The 20,515-nt window shown below is 33.8% G+C and overlaps 3 protein-coding genes across 5 annotated transcripts; 2 read left to right on the plus strand and 1 right to left on the minus strand.

Moving 5' to 3' along the window:
- Positions 1-3,081: 3,081 nt before the first annotated feature.
- On the minus strand, positions 3,082-5,587 carry LOC111881420 (rhodanese-like domain-containing protein 11, chloroplastic). The gene is made up of 10 exons (XM_023877815.3): positions 5,330-5,587; positions 5,136-5,231; positions 4,610-4,717; positions 4,391-4,487; positions 4,210-4,249; positions 4,041-4,115; positions 3,830-3,917; positions 3,646-3,713; positions 3,436-3,508; positions 3,082-3,344 (listed from the first exon to the last, which is right to left on the minus strand). Exons 1-10 carry the CDS (start codon positions 5,486-5,488, stop codon positions 3,261-3,263), a joined length of 888 nt encoding a protein of 295 aa, XP_023733583.1. The 5' UTR covers positions 5,489-5,587; the 3' UTR covers positions 3,082-3,260.
- Positions 5,588-6,014: 427 nt separating this feature from the next.
- On the plus strand, positions 6,015-9,853 carry LOC111881419 (E3 ubiquitin-protein ligase RGLG2). Of its 3 annotated transcripts, XR_008231041.1 has the most exons (13): positions 6,016-6,188; positions 6,751-6,986; positions 7,138-7,222; positions 7,305-7,445; positions 7,527-7,640; positions 7,776-7,873; positions 7,976-8,055; positions 8,135-8,240; positions 8,429-8,556; positions 8,780-8,939; positions 9,179-9,235; positions 9,335-9,486; positions 9,718-9,853. XR_008231041.1 is itself a non-coding variant. In XM_042899961.1 (12 exons), the coding sequence occupies exons 2-12, from the start codon at positions 6,756-6,758 to the stop codon at positions 9,413-9,415; spliced, it is 1,281 nt and encodes a 426-aa protein (XP_042755895.1). In that variant the 5' UTR covers positions 6,015-6,262; positions 6,751-6,755; the 3' UTR covers positions 9,416-9,694. The 3 variants fall into 3 exon arrangements, 2 of the variants coding, with proteins under 2 accessions (XP_042755895.1, XP_023733582.1); XM_042899961.1 differs by lacking the exon at positions 9,718-9,853 and having other exon boundaries at positions 6,015-6,262; positions 9,335-9,694; XM_023877814.2 differs by lacking the exon at positions 9,718-9,853 and having other exon boundaries at positions 9,335-9,694.
- Positions 9,626-11,527, plus strand: LOC111881418 (aldehyde oxidase GLOX). The gene has a single exon (XM_023877812.3). It carries the CDS (start codon positions 9,638-9,640, stop codon positions 11,333-11,335), a length of 1,698 nt encoding a protein of 565 aa, XP_023733580.1. The 5' UTR covers positions 9,626-9,637; the 3' UTR covers positions 11,336-11,527.
- The last annotated feature ends 8,988 nt before the right edge of the window (positions 11,528-20,515 follow it).

Below are 20,515 nucleotides of genomic sequence, written 5' to 3' on the forward strand. Positions count from 1 at the left end.
GGGTTTAGGGTTTCATCGATTTTAGATTATCAATTCCACTGAAAGGAATATCGATTTTTGTTGAAAGTAAGATCGAATTTTGGAAAACTCATGTAAAAATGATAAAGAAGAAATTGATGATTTCTGGTCAAAAACTTGTCGTAAGAGTGAAATCAACACCTGGAGCTTATTTCTTCTAGTCGTCAGCGGGTGTACGTGAACCGAATTGGGTGATTTTATCCGGCGAATTTGGCGTTGGATACTTCTAGGGTTTCGATGGCCTTCTCTCTTTTGAAGTTTACTCTAAGCTAGGTGTTTCAGATCTTAGATCGGAGTCCACTACTCTACAAAGTGCTTCTCCTCGATCAAATTTATGCCCTTCTTCCTCTGGAGTCCTTACTGTCTTTGTACCCCCAACGTGTGTATGTGTGTTTACTTTACATATTCGTTTGAAGGTTACTCTAACAAATTTTTGTGCTTATCCCTAGAATCTGGGGTTTTTCTAGATAAAAGACAATGGGAAAGGGAGAAGATAAAAAAGACAAAGAAATAGAGACGAGGACAATCATAGGGGCAGTTTCTAGGTTCTTGATTTTTGATACATTTATTCTCTTAATGTTGTATGTATGTTTGTTTAAGAAGACGAAGTTAAAGAACCCAGATGAAGATTTAGTTCAAATGAGAGAGAGAGAGAGAGAGAGAGAGAGCGAGAGAGAGAGAAAGAGATTTGTAGATTTTCTTTTTGATTTTTTAAGTAAAAGAATAATTAAAGAAATTAAAAAAATATTAAAGGGGTATATTCATCATTTCAGGTTGGGTATGGACCAAAACCACACAAAAATGATAACCATGGGGACCAAAACCACACAATGTATCCGAAATTGGACCATTGGTGCACCACTAAAAGGTTTTGGACCAAAACTAATGAATTTTGCCAACCACAGGGACCATTTTTGCAATTTTGTCCTCCATATTCCACAGTTCATTGTATATTTCACAAATTGAAACATACTTTGATATTTCATGCCAAATTCTTATAGAAACATCAAAATAAAAATTGAAAGGAAATAGGTTACATATTTTAAATGTTACATCGCACACACACATAATTGCATGAATAGTATATTAAGTATCTTTTGTCGTCAAATGTATAATATGTATGTATATATTCCTTTTTTGTTGATTTTTAAGAATTTGTTTGTATGTCATGTATATATTATTGGTTGCATATGGTATGCCATGTATGTAGTAGGGGTTAATAGATTTTGGATTTCAAATAGCAATGAAATACTTCGATAATTTAGGGATCTTGTATACAAAATATTTTCCAAAATCTATGATTTCGACCCTATTGCCTAGGAGTATCACCAAATCCGATTTGAGATGATCCAAGAAAGAAAAAATCAAGATTCCAGGAAAAATTCGAGATTCCAACAAAAAAATACCTTGTTTTGTTACAAAGAGAAGAAGCGACTATTTTCCAATGTTCTATGTCTTTTGCATTGCCAAAATGATGACAGTTTTAAGGGCGAAAGTGCAAAACACCTTCCCTACAGATAAGGCATATTCCTTAGATTTTTGGCAGGAAAATTACAGACCTTTCTAGGGGCAGTGTCCCTAGACCCCACCATCGGTGATACCCCTTGGACCCCCACCAGGGGCACTCCCCGGACCCCCATGTTCTTGAGTCCTTATTATCTATACGAGTGTGCACTCCACACCTCTTCTCTTGGAATATAACCAAATGGAGCTCAGTTTGTCTTCTTGAACATAGTCCGGCTACACTAAATGTATCGATGACAGTAAAATTATTAACAAGGGTTATGCATTTTGGTTGTATTCTTTTGTTCTATTTGAAACCCTTTTGACCCACAATCTCAGTTTAGCAATTTCACCATCTATATCTGTATGAGGATGATAGGAGGATGACAAAAACAAATTTGTCTCTTGAATTATCACCAAAGCTTGCAAAAACTTACTTAGGGACACCAAAGAATCAACCCTTACATACAACAAGTTCGATGATAGTCGACTCCACTAGTAATTCCAGTCATTTCAAGTTGGCTAGAAAAGTATTTAACATCTTCTTTCTATTGTTAAAATGCTTATGTTATTTTTGTTTCATTCCTACAATGGTTTTATGAGAATTTATTTTGTTTGAGACTATTATGCAGTGGAAGTAACACCACTAACGAGGGGTCTCGGAGATGCTTATAATTAACAATATTAAGTATAATAACAATTGTGTTATTTTGGTATATTGTTGTATTCATATAATGGGGCGATGATCGAGAAGTATGGCCTTAACACCACTAAGCATCGGCCGGTGGGTGATTGGGATGTATGGGATGCATGTTTTTGCATGAAAAAGAATTCCAACTTTTCAAGGTATGAGATGCGAATCCTAGATATGGAGTGGTAGGGAGCATGTTGAGTGTGACCCGACCTCCTAAGGCTATGCCATATCTCAACATACTTACATATTTTTATTGATAAAATATGTAAGTATGTCTCTATTATAGGCATTGTTCTTTATTTGTTAGTTGTTATGTGTACAAATATGCAAGTATGTTGTTATTATGAATAAATAGTTATGTTGCTATAATGTGTAAGAAACATATATGTGTTGATACAATGGGTTACATATTGCTATAAACTATAAAGAAATGGGGAACTCACAAGGTAAACTAACAAAGTAAAGCAAGTAAGAAGAACAAGCTAAATGGAAAAGCAAATTATATTACTCTTGAAAATGTTACAAGAGAGAACTACATAAGTAAAGAGATTTATACAAATGAAAGAAACCTATCTATTAAATGAATCGACACTATTCTATATATTCACAATGAAAACTCTACATAAAGCTTGTACATGATCCTTCCCCCACTTTCGGTAGGTCTTAACATCAGGCTCAATGCATAATATATCACACCCGATTGGTTACTTTCTACACATAATTTGCTTGCAAGAAAGTGTACATTTCGTTTTTACTAAATCTAGAAGTCAGGAAAATGGTTTTCCTTATCAAGTCTGAACCTTTTATAACTTGTAGATGGAAATGACATTTTATCCTTCCATTTATCCACACTCTAACACTTAATGGAAGAAAAAAAAAAAAACATGGCCTAAATTATACACACATACATAGTTCCGGTTTATAGACAAAATTTAGCGAGGCAATAGCAGTATAATCACCTCATGAAAATTATACAAGAATTGTAAAAAGCGCCTATGAAATCTATAATCTTTGAACGAAAAAAAAAAAAAAAAAAATTGGATCTTTAGTTAGCCCTTATATCTTGAAGATAATGAGAGAGTTGCTGGACCCCAATAAACAATGCATCAGCAGCAATAACAACCCCCACCTATGAAGTATAGACATGTTGAGAATTTTTAGTTTATAAAGTATAGTTGAGTGAAATGTGTTTGGAAAAAGATTGAAATTAAACTTGTTACCAATCGAGCAGAAAACATTAGCTTGTAACCCCAGCCCTCCTTTGCAGCTTGAGCTCTTTGTTGGTCAGTCCAACTGCATATATTTTATATTTATATTTATTCAGCAAATTGGACAAGTATTCCACATGATGATCAAATTCTTGTTTTATAGCATTTATTTACAAGGAAAAGATTTGGAAAAATGAGACGACGTTTGATAGTAAGTTATACCCGAGAAACTCTGAAACTCCACCAATTCCAGCAAGCTTAAAGGGCTGAGGACCTTCCCTTTCAAGATCCTGCATCAAACAAGACTTAATTACACTACCAAATCATGCTTTTTAGTGAGGGAAAAAAAAAAAAAAACAGGACTAAAGTGTTTCTCTTGCTTTGAAATTAAGGATTAAGCTTCTACCTCTTCTTCAGCAGCCTCTAGACCTCCTTGAATCCAGAAAATGTTTGTATAACCAGCATTATATAGTTGCTCACAGGCAGCTAAAGATCTACAACAATTTAGCAATACGTAAAAAAATATCAGATAAATGGTGCAAATAACTATTCTTGCTTAGCATAAATCAAATAAATGGTATAAAACTCCATGGCATGAGTTCTAGAAAGACGTTCACCTTAATCCCTTTTGGCATGCGACAATAAGGTCTGTATCTTTTGGGAATTTCTCCATGACTTTTGAAACAAATTGTCTGTTGAATAGAGAAAAAATTGTAACAAAAAGATTATATTTTTCAAGATTGATTATATATTATTATCCATGGTTACAAACAACTCAACACATACTTATCATAAGATAGCGTAGGCACGCCACTCCACCAACCTCCTGTTGTCATACAAGAAATATAGGTAATAAGCACCTACAAATAACAAACTTAACCAACTTTCCTCACTAAAATTACTAATTTGCCCATAAACTGATTAGTTGACTAAATGTGATTGTTGACAAAGCTGATTAAATGGGTACCCATCATGTAACTTGTGACCTTTCGTGAAAGAGTTCCAGCATCAAACTGAGTATCGACATCAAAGATAGGGATCCAAGTTGACCCTTTAACCCATGCCTTCAAAACAATCAACAACAAGAAAATAATAATGTTGCTTTTGAAATTTTAACTTCAGCTACTTGTATATCATGTGTATATGATGATGAAGAATGGATATATCATATATGAACTTTGTTCACCTTTTCATGCTCTGTAGATGGACGAACATCAAGTAAAGTTTTGCCAGAAAGTTGAATGGCGTATCCAGCTTCCTTTGGTGTAAGCATTTTTACTTTCTCTTCCCTTACCTACAATAAACATGTGGAAAAATGAAACAAACTCTTTGAGTTGAAGTTAATGGAAGATTAATTAACAAGAGAAGTATTGCACATTCTTATCACCACCTAACATCGTTGGCTTTGAGAATGTAATAGTAATTCATAAATAGGACCCACAAAAGCTTGAGTATCCAAGAACTCTTATCTAAAATCTTTACACATGTTTTGCATACAAACAGGAGAAGACATTAAGGTATGCATATGAACCCTCAACCTAAATCTTCATACAAAGATGCAATTCTGAATGCGATAACTGACCTACGATGCCAAATCTTCCACAAACTATGCAACAACATCATAGTATATAAGAACCCTTAACGAAATTCTTCATACAAATTTCGCAATTTTGAACTAAAAAATTTGTAAGAATTTAATTCAGTGGAAATACCAGGGCCTCCCATCTCTTCCTAGCTGCAGCCATATCTTTCACTTGCTTTAACTCGTAATCTTCATCGACTGCTTGCGCTTTTATGATCCCTTTGCACTGGAATTTTCAAACAATAGAAATACTCAAGATACAATTTTCATAAGAGCCTGGAAGTTGTAAATTGTGAGAAAGTCGATAATGGAGCACAAACATACGCTGGAGTTAAACTGAATTTGGTGAAGGGGTTTGTGTTTCAAAGATGACGGGTTGAAGAAATGGGTTTTTCCGAATCGGTGGTTACTGTAATGCTGATAGTTGCTGGGATTAGAGGGCGTTGAGGTGAGAGGTGAAACTGACACACCAAGAATCTCCATTGTTGTGGAAAAAAAGATAGCAGAGTGAGAATTTGATGATTTATCCGGTGAACCAAATATATCTAACGGATATGCTAAACCCGGATATGCTGATCTGTTTATTTTCCTGAATTATTTCGACACTTTTTTAGTGTTTTGAAGTCAATTACAAAAATCTCCTGTCGGTTTGATAAACGTTGCAATTTTGCTCCAACTGTTGGAATGTTTTGCACATATTGTCCTCATAGTTTCATTCTGTTGCAGTTTTGATACAACTTTTTTGAGTTTTTTTGCACATGCAGTCCTGTGAGTTTCATTTTATGCAGTTTTGGTTCATGAAAATATAAACAAATATTAATTTTATAGTAAGCTAAATACATTAATACAAAGTTGATGGTTATCACTTATTTGAAAGAAAAAAGGTTAAAAAATAACTAATTATATCTATTTTCTCAAAAGAGATTATTGCATTAAAATGGAATACAAGTAATTTTTTTTGCAATCAGTCAACGTCATGTGTTACGTCTCAGACGAAGTGATTGCGAAGAAACACACAAAACGTGGTGGAATCGAACTCTCAAGGGGAAAACGTTGCAGATTTTCTCTGAGTCTTATGGAGTCGTTATATATATTTAAATCTGAATCCATTGCCACGTTTCACTCTACTTTCAAAGTTTCACCTGCAACCACCAACCCTTTCCAGCGCCGCTTCTATTCCTCAGTAGGTTACTCAATTCTCTACGGATTATAACAAGTTAACATTAATCCTTGTTCGATTGATTCGTACTGCTTTCGGTAACGCCTGTTTGAGTGTTTTCTTCAGTAAATTCGACTTCGTTCGTATGTATATATGTAAAGTTGAAGCGAAACTTTCATTTCTGGATCAGTGTGTCTTTGTGGATGAATTCTATGTAGTTTTGTTGATGTATGCTTTACTGTTTTACTGATCACAATTCTCAATTTCGTGTTTAATTTTGTGTTTATGTGCGTTTTATCAGAACACAAGAACGAAGACTTTGACTTCTGAATTGACTTTTTAAAAGTAAAACTGCAGTGAATTTGGGTCAAATTGGACACTGTTTCGTTCCTTTTTGTTGAACTTGTTAGGAATTTTAATGCAGCGATCAACGCTTTTTAAGAAAGTTCGGTTTTTATATTTCAGTATGCAATTCACTTTTTCTAACGATTACAACAACTTGACAATTATTCTTCTTCAATTGATTGTTTCCTATTCCTGCAGTTATCAATGATACTCAATTTGGTGTTTAATTTTGTGTTTTTAGAGTTAATGGGTTGCAAATTTTCAAAGAGGGCTGTTTCAAGGCCGTATTCATCTTATAGCTCGACATCAAATCCATGGGTTTATCCACAATCGCCATTTCCTCAACCACCAGTGACCCAATCATATGCTTACCCTCCTTCGCCTTATCAAAGCTATCCTGATCAAGCTCCTACAGTTAAGAAGAACCTTGAGAGAAAATACTCCAGAATAGATGATAATTACAACAACTTAGAGCAGGTAACATTATCATTATTTTAACTTAAACTTCTCTCACTCTCAAGTAAAGAGGAAAAGGTTATGGCTATTATGGCTTTAAAAAAAAAAAAAAAAAAGTACATTGCTATTATCCTTAAAAAAAAGTTTAACTCATCATTTTTACTTTACTCAGGTTACTGATGCTCTAGCACGCGCTGGTTTGGAGTCTTCAAATTTGATTGTTGGTGTAGATTTTACCAAGAGCAACGAGTGGACAGGTTGAGTTTAATAGTGGACTTTTTCATATACTTATATACATTTTTGGAGCTTATTTAGAATAATTTTATCGATTGTTATTAGGTGCAAGGTCTTTTCATCGAAGAAGCTTACATCATATTGGAATTGATATGAACCCTTATGAAGAAGCAATATCAATAATTGGAAGGACATTAGCTTCCTTTGATGAGGATAATTTAATTCCTTGTTTTGGATTTGGAGATGGTATTAAATCGAAATTTATGGTTAAATTGTGTGAGTTGTTCAAAGTTATTGCCACTTATATGTGATTTTGTGATTTGATAGCTTCAACTCATGATCAAGAGGTGTTTAGTTTCTACCCGGATGACAAATTTTGTGATGGATTTGAAGATGTTTTGAGACGGTATAGAGAATTAGTACCTCAATTGCGGCTTGCAGGTTGAAATTACACTTTATTAGTTTTGTATATAATAATTTATATAACTGTAATTAAACACCCCGATTTATCTTTTCTTACATAAAGCTTTCTTGTGAAAATTAAGAGTGGTGAACTTCCTTTCTGCATCCAAACAGGGCCCACATCATTTGCCCCTATCATTGAAATGGCAATTACCATTGTTGAACAAAGTGGTGGTCAATATCATGTCTTGTTGATCATTGCCGATGGCCAGGTAATCTTGATTAAAAAAAGATGCTCATTTTCTAACTTTCAACTATTTGGTTACCACTATTGTGCACCTATCTATATTGCTAAAATGCACCTTTGCATACAGGTCACAAGAAGTGTTGATACTGACCATGGTCAACTAAGTCCACAGGAAAGGAGAACTGTTGATGCTATTGTGAAAGCTAGGTAAATTTAAGACAAACCATTTTTTAGGTTTTCACATACGAAAATTCTTTGACATGTACTAATTTTTTTTTATATATAGCGAGTATCCATTGTCAATAGTATTAGTTGGGGTTGGAGATGGACCATGGGACATGATGAAGGAATTTGACGACAATATTCCTGCTCGGGCTTTTGACAATTTTCAGGCAAGTTTTATTTATTTATATAATACTCCATTTTACAACTATTTCTCTTTTACTTAATGCAGAAAGAACAACTTAATAAATAAAGTTAGTGAAATGCGTGAGTCCTAACTTTTTATAAATTTCTACTCATTTATTTTTTCCTTCCATTTTACCATTCTGAATATTTACTTGTTTTGTCGATTTTTTAGTTTGTAAATTTCACAGAAATTATGTCGATGAACATGGATTCATCTAGGAAGGAAGCAGAGTTTGCTCTTTCAGCCTTGATGGAGATACCTTCACAATATAAAGCAACACTTGAGCTCAACATACTAGGGTGGGTGACTTCTCAAAACTCTTTATCATTTCTTCCTATTACATCATCGTACTTCGAAAGTTCTACCCAATTATAGCAACATCATATAAATTCAAAGCAATTATCATTGAGATAACTGAGTAGAATTTTTAAAGTATGATGCTATATTTGGGTAGATTTCATATACTATAAATATAATAAACAAATAAATAAAAGTACATTGTTATTTCTTGTACTCTCTCAGTACTCGTAGAGGAAATGCTATAGATAGGATTTCTCTTCCACCACCACGTTATGGTGGACCAAATCCTTCACGATCCACTACTTTCCAACCAACTCTCAAAACAAGAGAAACATCATCAACTCACACAAATTATCATGGGACTTCTACCTCAGATAATAATGTAAGTCAATCTATATAATACAAACATACCCTCTTTTCTGTTCTCCTAAAAAACAAGTAACCATTTTTAGTTTTTTTAACTTGCTTCCAAAAATATTGTGTTACAACTAATATGAGTATCAAATGTCCTATACTTTTGCGATAAAATCATATGATTAAATACATATAAAGAGAAAAAAGAAATTATTGGTGAACTAATTTTACCCGAGATTACACCTTTAATTTACACATTCTTTGCAGCTTTGCCCCATCTGCATAACTGCTCGGAAGGACATGGCTTTCGGCTGTGGGCATCAGGTACATTTTCCACAAATATATATATAAACCTACAAAATACAAATAAATAAACATTTTTAGTAAATCAACTCATGATTTCTTTGCTTTTAATATTTTCAGACATGTTGCGAATGTGGCACAGACCTTCAACTTTGCCCTATTTGTAGGAGTCACATACACACCAGAATCAAACTTTATTAAACACCAGCCCCCATGTTTTCTCTTCATATTCTTTCTCTCCAATACCCCCAAAAAAATTGCAAAATCTTAGGGTAAGCTTTTCTTGTGATCTTGTAAATTAGTTGCATAACTTTAGGATGTATCATATGCATTTCTTTAACCAAAATAAATTCATATAATTAATTTCACTCTACAAATACCATACCCTCTTCCCTCAACATTATTATCAATATCAATACTCCCATGGGTGGGACACGGGCCTCGTGTAAACCACTCGAGTGCTTCATACTTTTTCTTTTACTTTTGAATTGCGTTATATGTAGTAAACGTCCACATGAACTGGGCCAAACCGGGCCCAACCCCACCCGGTCAAAATCCAGTCAACACGGGTGGAACTGGAATCTTCTCATGAACAACACCGGTGTGGTAGCAATGCACATGGCAGTCACCCACCACAATAAAGTTGTCATATTTGACCAGACCAATGCGGGCCCATCTCAATACCGTTTACGAAAGTGCAAGGCCCGGGGTGGGTCCCGGGAGTCCTCGTGTTACGCACACTCAGTGGAATATAATATAGTGAAAAACAAAGTGCGGGCCCTACATCTTGCAACAGACACGTGGTGCTCATCGGGCTCGTTTTTGAGTAATGGGACCTTACTGCAAACGGGTGGAAACGGGTCCGGGTCGAAAAAGATCCGGTATTATAAACCGTGTCAAAATAATGGATGTGATTGGATGGAATCAAAAAAGGAGATGTTTGTTAGGCGATGGTATGCTTCGAGTTTATCTCTTCCAAAGGAAAACAGTGTTATAGTTGTCGGGGGACAATCGGCGTTTAGCTACGAATTTGTCCCTAAAACTTCAAATAAACCATATGATCTCCCGTTTTTGCATCGTACGTTTGAGCGAAATTCAAAAGGGAACAATTTATACCCGATTTTACACTTATCAAACAATGGACATTTATTCATTTTTGCTAATCGGGATTCGATTCTTTTCGATTATAAAAAACGTAAAGTCGTAAAAAACTTCCCAAAAATCCCGGGAAACGGGGCCCGCAGTTACCCGAGCACAGGCTCTTCCGTAATTCTTCCTTTAGACTACAACGACAACTTCGGTAAAGTTGAAGTTATGGTATGCGGTGGTGCAGCCCGTGGGTCCTACACCGCAGCTCAACGGCGGCGTTATCTGACGGGCTTGCGTTCTTGTGGAAGAATGGTGATCACCGGAAACCGCCACAAGTGGCGGATGGAGAACATGCCGGGCCCACGGATCATGAGCGACATGTTGGTATTACCGACCGGTGATATCTTGATAATCAACGGTGCAAAACGAGGGTGCGCCGGATGGGGTACCGCATCGGATCCGGCTCTCGAACCGTATCTTTATAAACCGGACAACGGGCCAGGAAAACGGTTTCAAACGTTAAAGAAAACAAAAATCGCGAGGTTGTATCATTCGTCTGCAGTGTTGTTACCGGATGGGCGGATCTTGGTGGCTGGTGGGAACCCGAATAACCGGTACATCATGCACGGTGTGACTCACCCGACTGAGCTCAGGCTACAAGCCCTAACCCCGGACTACATGGACCCACAGTTTGATGATCTCCGGCCAAAGGACGTAATGGTCATTTACCCACGAAAAGCCCACGGTGTGGAAAACGGTCGCATTTTTAATGTTACTTTTGGCCTCACGAATGATTCCGGGAATTTGAGTGTGGTGGCATATGCACCACCGTTTACGACTCACTCGTTATCGATGAATCAGAGAATGTTGAGACTTGAGTGTTTGGGTTTGGAGAGTGGTGGTGGTCAAGATAGGGTTCAGGCGAGTGTGGTGGCTCCTCCTTCGATTTATGTTGCACCACCGGGTTTTTATATGTTGACGGTGGTTAACGGTGGTGTTCCTAGTAGATCCTCGTGGCTTAGGATACTTTAGGTTTGTGGGTAAAATGTCGCTACCCACTTCCCTCTTATTTCAACAGAAACACATCAAACTTTCTTTTTAATGTTTAAACAAATATTTTGTAGGGGGGCAGAAGAGTTAAGTGTATTCAAATGTTGCATTATTTTAATTTTTGTGTTATTAAAAAAATGTGAAGATTATATTGATGATTTAGTTATGTCGTCATATTTAATACAGCTGTTATTTATAAAAGTTTAAATTACAATTAGATTTTATTTTATTAAAGATTAAATAAAAGAAAATTCATAACTTTTTTCAACAAATAAAAGATGTAATCCAAGCAATAAAACGGCATTGACTTCGATTGGTCATGCTTAAGCAGGCAAATGCCCATTCAAACTCTCCTATTAATATATTATACTTTTTTGTTTTAATATTATTATTTTCAGCTGTATTTTTTTTTGTCTTATATGAGAAGGTATAAGAATATTAGGTACTGTTTGATTTTCTGAAGAAAAAAATTTATGAAGTCTGCAGACCATCTCTGTAACCCTCTGCAGTAGAAGAGGTGGACCAAACGGCTGCAGACTGTAATAAGAAGCGTGTTTGTTTTTTAACATTTGCATACTGCTGTTAAAAATTTAAAATAAACTAATTTTATAAACCGAAAATAGCTTTTTAATACGTAAAATTTAATAATGTATAACATTTCGATAAAAATTAATAATATTTCAGTAAAAAATAATGATATTTCAACAAAAAAAATAAAGATATTTTAGTAAAAAATAATGATATTTCATCAATAAATTATCATTATTGAATATAAAAAAACGAAAAATAAATTCAACAAGAATAAACGAAAAAAAATGTGAAATAAAATTTTTACAAAATATAATCAAAATTTCAGCAATAAAAAAAGAAGAAGAGGTTGTAAGAGGTTGAAAGAGGCATCACAAGTGTTGCGCCAAACAGCGCACGCGCAGAGGTTTTTGACTTAGAAGACTTCTAAAAAACAAACAACTTTGAGATGAAAAGTGTTGCGTGTGTGTTGCGTCACGCAGCAATAAGAGGTTTAAAGAGGTTTTTTTCCAAAAAACAAACAACACCTAAATAAATGTCTTACCTTTACATATGAATATCAATTTCTATTCATAACATACTCTGAAAGTTTACTTCAAATTTTTAAAGATTATCAGTTTAAATTGTAATACTTACTATACGGAATGGTACAACACATTTTGAATGTGGGTAAAACTAAACAAAATACTATAATCCGATATAAACATAAAAAAAAGAATGTGCGACATATAAATAGGTTTGTTCAATGTGAAAGATATTTTTTTTGTCTGTAATATGTTAATTCGTTGTCTTGTTTTTAAGTTACTTGTGGTCTTTGTGTATGTATATGTGCGGACTATGCATATGCACTAAAATAAAAAAAATAAAAAGAATTAATGTGAAGTAAAAGTGGTCTTTTATTGTAACTATAAATTGTTTTTCCCTGTTGAGAGGGGGTGCACGATTGATGAGAGTTTATTTATGTTTATTTTACAATGTTCTATAAATTTTTTATTAGGTAAAGACCATTTTTTAACTTTTATAAACATATAAACCATAAAGCATACTATTTAAAAACATTGATCATTTCTATAAAAAAAAAATATGCATGGACTTATTATATAAATTACAAGAGAGCTTTTGTAATTAATTTTTGAAAAAACATTATAAATGGTCCCTGTGGCTTTCTAAAACCTGAAGTTTAGTCCTCGTGGTTTAAAAACATCATAAATGGTCGCTATAATTTCAAAACTTTTGATGATTTGTCCTTATTGCTAACTCCATTAAGTTTTGTCCGTTAACTAAAAGACAATTTCGTCATTTCACTACTACAGGGACCACTTATGACGTTTTCTTTTATTTAAAAAAAAAAATGAAATAATATACAAAGAGGGTCCCTCTCTCTCTCTCTCTCTCTTCGTGTCTATGTGTGAGAAGATGTAGATCGTGTGTGTATATGTATGTGTTCATCCGCATAATTTGCTTCAGCCACTTTAGCCTCCATCTGGTTCTCTAACACATTAACTTCCGTCAACATCTTCACCTCTTCCTTCTTGCCTTTATATGCCTCCGATTCAAACGAATTCAATTTCCACTGAACCTCTTGAAACAACTGCTTATTGTAGACTTGGAGAAGATGTCAAATTAGGATTAGGGTTTCTTTGTTGCGTCTGTAGAAGATGAGTGGGACTCATTTGAGATCCGAATTTCGATTGGTTTCTTCGAATTTGATGATAGTATCTATCGATAAACATCACATGGATTTCTATAGTTTGGTTTTGTAACCTTTTGATTGAAATTTTGTATTGATCGTGTGTGAAAATGGATGTAGCTATATCGAACTCCATCATAAACCTAAATCTGGAATATTGGAATGATTCATTCTGGAGGACGTGGGTTATTGATCAGTGATTTCCAAATTAACCCAAATCTAGAATCGAATACCAAATCTGGAGAACCCTAAAACCTAATAAACCAACAAAGTCGTCTTCAATTTCGTCACGATCGTCGTCATCTTCTTCATCAGTTATGTTTCTCAGATACATATTTTTCTTAATGTTGTTGAAATTGTAAAATTGTGTGATGTGGGTTTGGTGTTACATGGTTATATACACAGGAAAACGTCAACAATCATCTTGGGCCTTTGAGTTGTCTAAGTTTGAGCCTTTGAGTTATCTGGTGTAGACGTAAAGAGATGATGACTAAACACAATTGATTGATCAAGATGAAATTAGGAGACAACCAATTTGGGATCCGATTGGATGCACATGAGTTGGAGAAGATTACAAAGAAGGATGACATGGTTGATGAACCAATAGTTTAATTTGTATTTTAGTTTGGAGATTTGGTTTGTGATCGAGTGAATCGATGATGATATTTGGTCCTAATTTGTTTTGCAACCGACTATGTGTGTTTATGTGTAGGTCAAAGTTGCGTTTGGGGTGAGAGAGAGAGAGAGAGAGAGAGACCCCTTTGAATATTATTTCATTTTATTTTTAAATAATGAAAACATCATAAATGGTCCTTGTAGTAGTGAAATGACGAAATTGCCCTTCAGTTAACGGACAAAACTTAACGGAGTTAGCAATAAGGACCCATCGTCAAAAGTTTTGAAAGCACAGGGACCATCTATGATGTTTTTAAACCATACAGACTAAACTTCAGATTTTAGGAAACCACAGGGACCATTTATGATGTTTTTTCTTAATTTGTTACATCGAGATCTTTTCTGTAAATTACAATGACAACTTTTGTAATTTATTTTCCAGACAATGACCAAACCTGCCAATATACTAAACTATTGTGACAAAAATCTACTTTTCTTACGAAAAAAGCCCTTGTACATTTTTGTTTAAGTTTGAGTTTCAAACTTTAAATCCAAAACCTACTTGGACTACCCTTTAACAAAAAAAAATAAAAACAAAAAAAAAACTTTTATATTTTAACAAATTAACTTAAATACTTTTTAAATAAATAGATCAAATTTATAATTGTTGATAATTTATCTTACACAATTAAATATAAATATATTTTAATAATTAGGATTTCATTATTTGAAACAAAATCTATCTTATACGATTAAATATAAATTGGTTAGGTGCATTTTATGCACATATTTTGCACATTCGTTTCTATCTTTTCATTGTATTTTACTTTCTAATTATTGTCTTTAGTGAACTATTGTGCAATTGTATGTTTTATTTGGAATGCCTAATATTTCTCTATTTTTGACTTATTTTGTAGGCATTATGGAGCTTGGAGCATTGGAGGTAGTGTTGTAAAACTCGCTGAGCTGGCCGATTACTCCTGCGAGTACTCGCTACTCGGCCCTTACCGAGGCGAGTTACAGAATCCCAAGTACTCCCCAATCGACCCCATATTGAACTGAATAGTGTTGTAAAACACGGTCAACTCGGTGATTAATATGTATAATATACTTAATGATTTATTATTTAATACACACATGTGATTATTACTATATATATATATATATATATATATATATATATATATATATATATATATATATATATATATATATATATATATATCTTAAATTTTCAGTAATTATCCACAAAGTGAGACCATTATACATTTTTTTAGCTTTTGTGTATTCAAATGTATCTAATTTTGTTATATATTTCAGCCAACATATGATTTTAACTTCTGATTTTGACATATATAATTTTCCTATAAATATTTCTACATCAATTACCAAATCCGAGTACTCCCTGAGTACTCCTAAGTACTTCTAAGTACTCACTACTCGGTAGTCGGCCGAACAAGTACCGGGTAACGAGTTCTACAACCTTGATTGGAGGCTAGCATGGAGTTTGGAGCTTGGATGATGGAGCATAGATTATGGAGAGAAGATGGACAAGACGTGTCGTTGGTCGAAGTTAGAAAGAAGACAAGCCAAGTTTGAAGACCAATTGAAGTTTTAGCAATAAGCATAGTCTAATTTAAAACACATGCCCATGTTGAAAAAAAAACTCTTCATCCATGGGCTGGGCTGCAATGCTCACCATGTCATGGCCACTGTCTTGCAACATCGTGGTTCTTACGCAAAACATGCGTTCTTCATCTTGCATGACACGCCGTGACACACTATGTGTCACGTCGTCGCATATGTTTTTCCTCAAAAAACCATGTATTAAACTCCTTTATATCATTCACCGATCCTGATGTGTACTTTATATACCTATCTAGCTTTAAATTTATAAACCTAACTACTTATCTAAATGATAGCTTCATTTTATTTACTTCTTTTTATAGTTTATTTTAGCACATTTGAATCGCATTTTAGTTAATTTCCATGCATATTTTCCTTTTTGTTATTTATGACCATTTCGGGTACTTTCTAGTTTTCTGAGCATTATTGCAGATTTTTTGGAGACTAGCGGACCGAGATCTTTCGGAAGCAATTGGACTTGAAGGAAAACAAGAATTTCGGGCTTAGTGATAATGGAGTTGATGCTTGGAGTGGGTTTGCAAATTGAAGGCTTGGAAGAAATAAGCTTTAAATTACAAGACGCGGGAGAATATTCAAGCGTGTGTAAATCATTAATCGGGCGAGTTTACGAGCTATGGATCATTTGGAGAATCCAAATTGGGCTTAAAATGAAGAAAACATGAAGAAAAATGGGCTAGGAGCTGATTGGACTCGAACTGGGCCAAGTGGGATAAGCTATGGAGGCCCAAACCTCAAAGAAGCCCATTTCAGGAACCACCCGCGAAACAGCATGTGGGTCGGGCAAGGCCCTACAGGGGTAATTTCGGAAATTCATTTGGAAGGCTATTTGAGGAAGGTTGGTGCCCATCTTTTGGAGACTCTTGGACATCCGATTTTTGAGCATTCTCTCTAGAGTTTTGGAGACTTTTGAAGGCCAAGAACATCATCTTTTCACCTATTGATTCTTGTTTAATGTTTGGTACGATCTTCTCTAACTTTGTTTCTTTGAGTTTAGCCATGCTTGGCTAAACTAATCTTGGTTGACTTTGGTGAAATACTTTGACTATTTGTTGAATGTTGAAGATTCCATGAACTTGTGTTTGAATCTTTATGAAAATTTTCTGTGTTTTAACATCTTATCACTACTTGTATGTTTTTATTCATGAGTTTAAATGTGTTTGTGGTGATTAGTTGGCTAATTTCTTGATTAAGTAAAGGATCCTCAAATTAGCAAGCAACAAATGATTTTTGTGTTGTTTTTGCTTCACACAATCATAAAAACATTTTCTCCAACATGGTAGTGAAAGCATTTGACTCCTCTTGGATTTGGTGACTTTTTGGTCTTTAATGCTAGTTGACTTTCACTAATCACATGCTTAATGGAGATTGTGACTTTGACTAAGGAAATTGTTATGAGCTTCTCTAACCATTTTAATAACTAAGAAAAGTCTAGGTAATCTCAAGCTTCTTGGATTACTATAGCCAATTTGAGGATTTAAAACAAGTATTGCACCATTGGATTTTAATGATATGTTCATCAAAAGTCAAAGTGAGGAAACCTTAAGTCAACCATCATTCTCTTATTGATTTTACATCAAACTCTTATTTTTTTTGAAATTGTTTATTTAAATCTTAGTTTAATTCTAGTTTATTTCAAGTATTTCAAAAGACCAACCCCCCCCCCCCCCCCAATTTTTAATTTATTGTCATTTTACAGGTATTTTAACAAAGAGATTTCTCATAGATTTATAAAATTGGACCAATCTTCGTGGATACGATCCATTTACCATTATACACTATTTTAGTGTGTAATATTTAGGGTTATTAATTTTGTTGGCCTCGACAACCACCACTGACTTATACACTTATAGTCAATGTATCTAGTCAGATTATAGAAAAGTTTAGGTAAGTCAGGTGTCGATCACAGGGAACAGTATTTAATTAATAAAATAACTACTAAAAACTAAAGTAAGAAAACAACTAAAAATAGGGGTTTTATCTGATTTTACAAGTTCATATTAACTTAATTAACTAAAATACTCAACTAATTACTAAAGTAAACAACTAGAAAAATGATTTTAAATCAAGAATAAATGATACTTTCGTTTAGTTTTGAATCCCTCCTTTTTCCTGTGTTTGATTTCAAGACAATGGATTAATTTCATTAGTTAACAAATAAAAGTTACTAGTTATCTTGATCCGACTAATTAGCATAAGTCAATTTAACAACTTTAACCCCAATGATCATGCAAGGACACTAAATTGATTTTAAAGGTAATTTGGACTCTAAATGATAGAATCTACAGACTACTATTTGTTGGTCAAGTCTAGTAATTGAGAAAATATTATGATCGAATATTGCTCTCTAACACAGTTAAGCAACTAACTTATCACCTATACTAGGATATGGCCAATCCTATCTCTAGCAATTTAATGATCATAAATAAATAGGCAAGTCAATTTCATGCAATTAACTGCAGTTTAACTATACAATCTTTGAAACAAAACAATAAAGATAGAAACTTTAACAAGATAAGTTTAGATTTATCAAACAATATTTAAAGCAAAACTAACTTAATCAATCTATCAAACAAGAAATCAACACATAGTAATCAAGAGTTCATCTAATCTAAATGAAAGCAAGGGTTATTAGTCCATAATCACGGCTGAAAAAACATATAAACAAAAGGAAAACTAGGTTAAACATGACTAAACTAGGAAACCCGAATGAATATGTGTGGATCCTTGCTCCAATGTCTTTATCCCTTGTTCTCTAATCGAATTCCACATTCCCAGGGTTCTTGGAAGGGTTTTTATTCGTCACTTATCACATCCCTCTGGAATCGACCTAATGTTCGAATATATATAGTTTCCTAAAATTCGATTTCCACTCCGTGGGGAATAGATGCCACGTCGTGGTGATGTGATTCCTTTCCGCACACGAACTCCTAGACCCAGGGTCGGAGCTAGGATTTTAGGATAAAAGGGGCTTATATATATTTAAAAAATTATTCAAATAACATAATTGACTTTGTAAAACTGAAACAGAAAATGATAAATAAAAAATGATATAAATAGGTACTAAATTAATTTTTTTCAAAAAAAAATGGTATAACTAGGAACTACATTAATTTTTTCAAGAATTCAATAATTATTTTTCTTTTTATGTTTGAAAAAAAAATCAATAATTATTTTCTTACACATGGTTTACCCTATTATTATAAGAATTTAGAAACTAATCAACTAATCATAATATTGTCATTAATTACAAATTATATTGCTAAAAATAATATTAATCATAAGTAAAAAAAAAAATAACGTAAATATGTATTAACTAGTAAAGTAAGAATTAGAAATTATCTTTTCTTGAACTTGAAGTTTGTAAAAGAAAATGAGGTGAATGTAATTTGCAATATAGTCCATTTGCCAATTGTCAATGATTTTTAACTCTCGTCAAATTGTAATTGATGTATTTGTTATTGAATATGCAAATTATAATTGTCAACCACAATATTAAGGAAATTGGGCTAAGCGAGACGCTAGGCTTGGGATTAGTTTTTATTTTTGGCAAAAAGTAATTAATAGGGTTTATAATTATAAGTAATAGTATATAAGTAAAATGAAAAATGTTGGAGGGGGCAGCACACCTGCCTAGACTGACACAGGGCGTTTTTGGTGATTTTTTTTATTCTCACGTCCTGAGGTAAGAGGTATCACGTTGTGAGAATTAGGAATTCGTATTTTTCACAAAAAATGAAAGTTGTCCGAAATTTTGTTTAGTTTCTGGAACATTTTGAATCTAGTCAATCGGAGTTAAGAGTCATGAGATATGGCTAAAATACTGACGAGGGGTCAAGTTGTCCAACAACATCATTTTTGTGTCTTTTTCAGCTCCTCTTCCTCTAAATATCTAGCCTTTTGTCGGTTTTAGTTCTTTTCTTCGAGAATTTCCATTTTAAATATAATTTAAACATTATAAGTACCAAATATCTTTATAATTAACCAAATTATAGTTTAAAATGTATTAAAATAATGTCTAAAAATATGTATAAATATGGCACTATCAGATCCATTCTAGGAAACATGTATTACATGCATGTGGATTAGGTTATTTTTATTTTGACCTAGTTTGAGTGAACGACATGCATGTGGCATGCATGTCCATAAACTTTGGATTTTTATGAGCCTTTGGAGTCCTTAGAAGCATCTCGAAAAGTTAGATCAGAAGGTTTAACAAATTAAGAGCTTAATCCCATTAAGATGGCTTTTTTGTAGTTTCCACAACATGGTGGTTTGCTCGCCACGACGTGGAGAGCATAGTCTGCATGATTATTTTGGCGTTTAGCCGCCACCACATGGCCATGGGTTGGCCACGACATGGTGATCTTCTGAGTTGACCTTTTAGACTGTGACATCCTCATTTTCGCGGCCAGAAAAGACCGATTTGCTTATGCTTTGTTTTATAAAATCAGAGTACTCCTTTGGTTAAAAGAGCTGAGGAATTTGTTCCCAAAACAAAATATGATAAGAATTTATCAAAGCACTTCTTAATGAAATGTATTATCATTGAATAATAAAATCTCGGGATGTCATGTTCCGATACAGACCAAAAGCATAAACAGTACAATTCGACCTTACAGCAATTATTTACAACTACTGGTCTATTATCCAAAATCTCTCGTCAAGTCCTTTAACTTATACTC

This window comes from Lactuca sativa, chromosome 1 (genome assembly GCF_002870075.4).
Source record: "Lactuca sativa cultivar Salinas chromosome 1, Lsat_Salinas_v11, whole genome shotgun sequence".
Classification (NCBI taxonomy): Eukaryota; Viridiplantae; Streptophyta; class Magnoliopsida; order Asterales; family Asteraceae; genus Lactuca; species Lactuca sativa.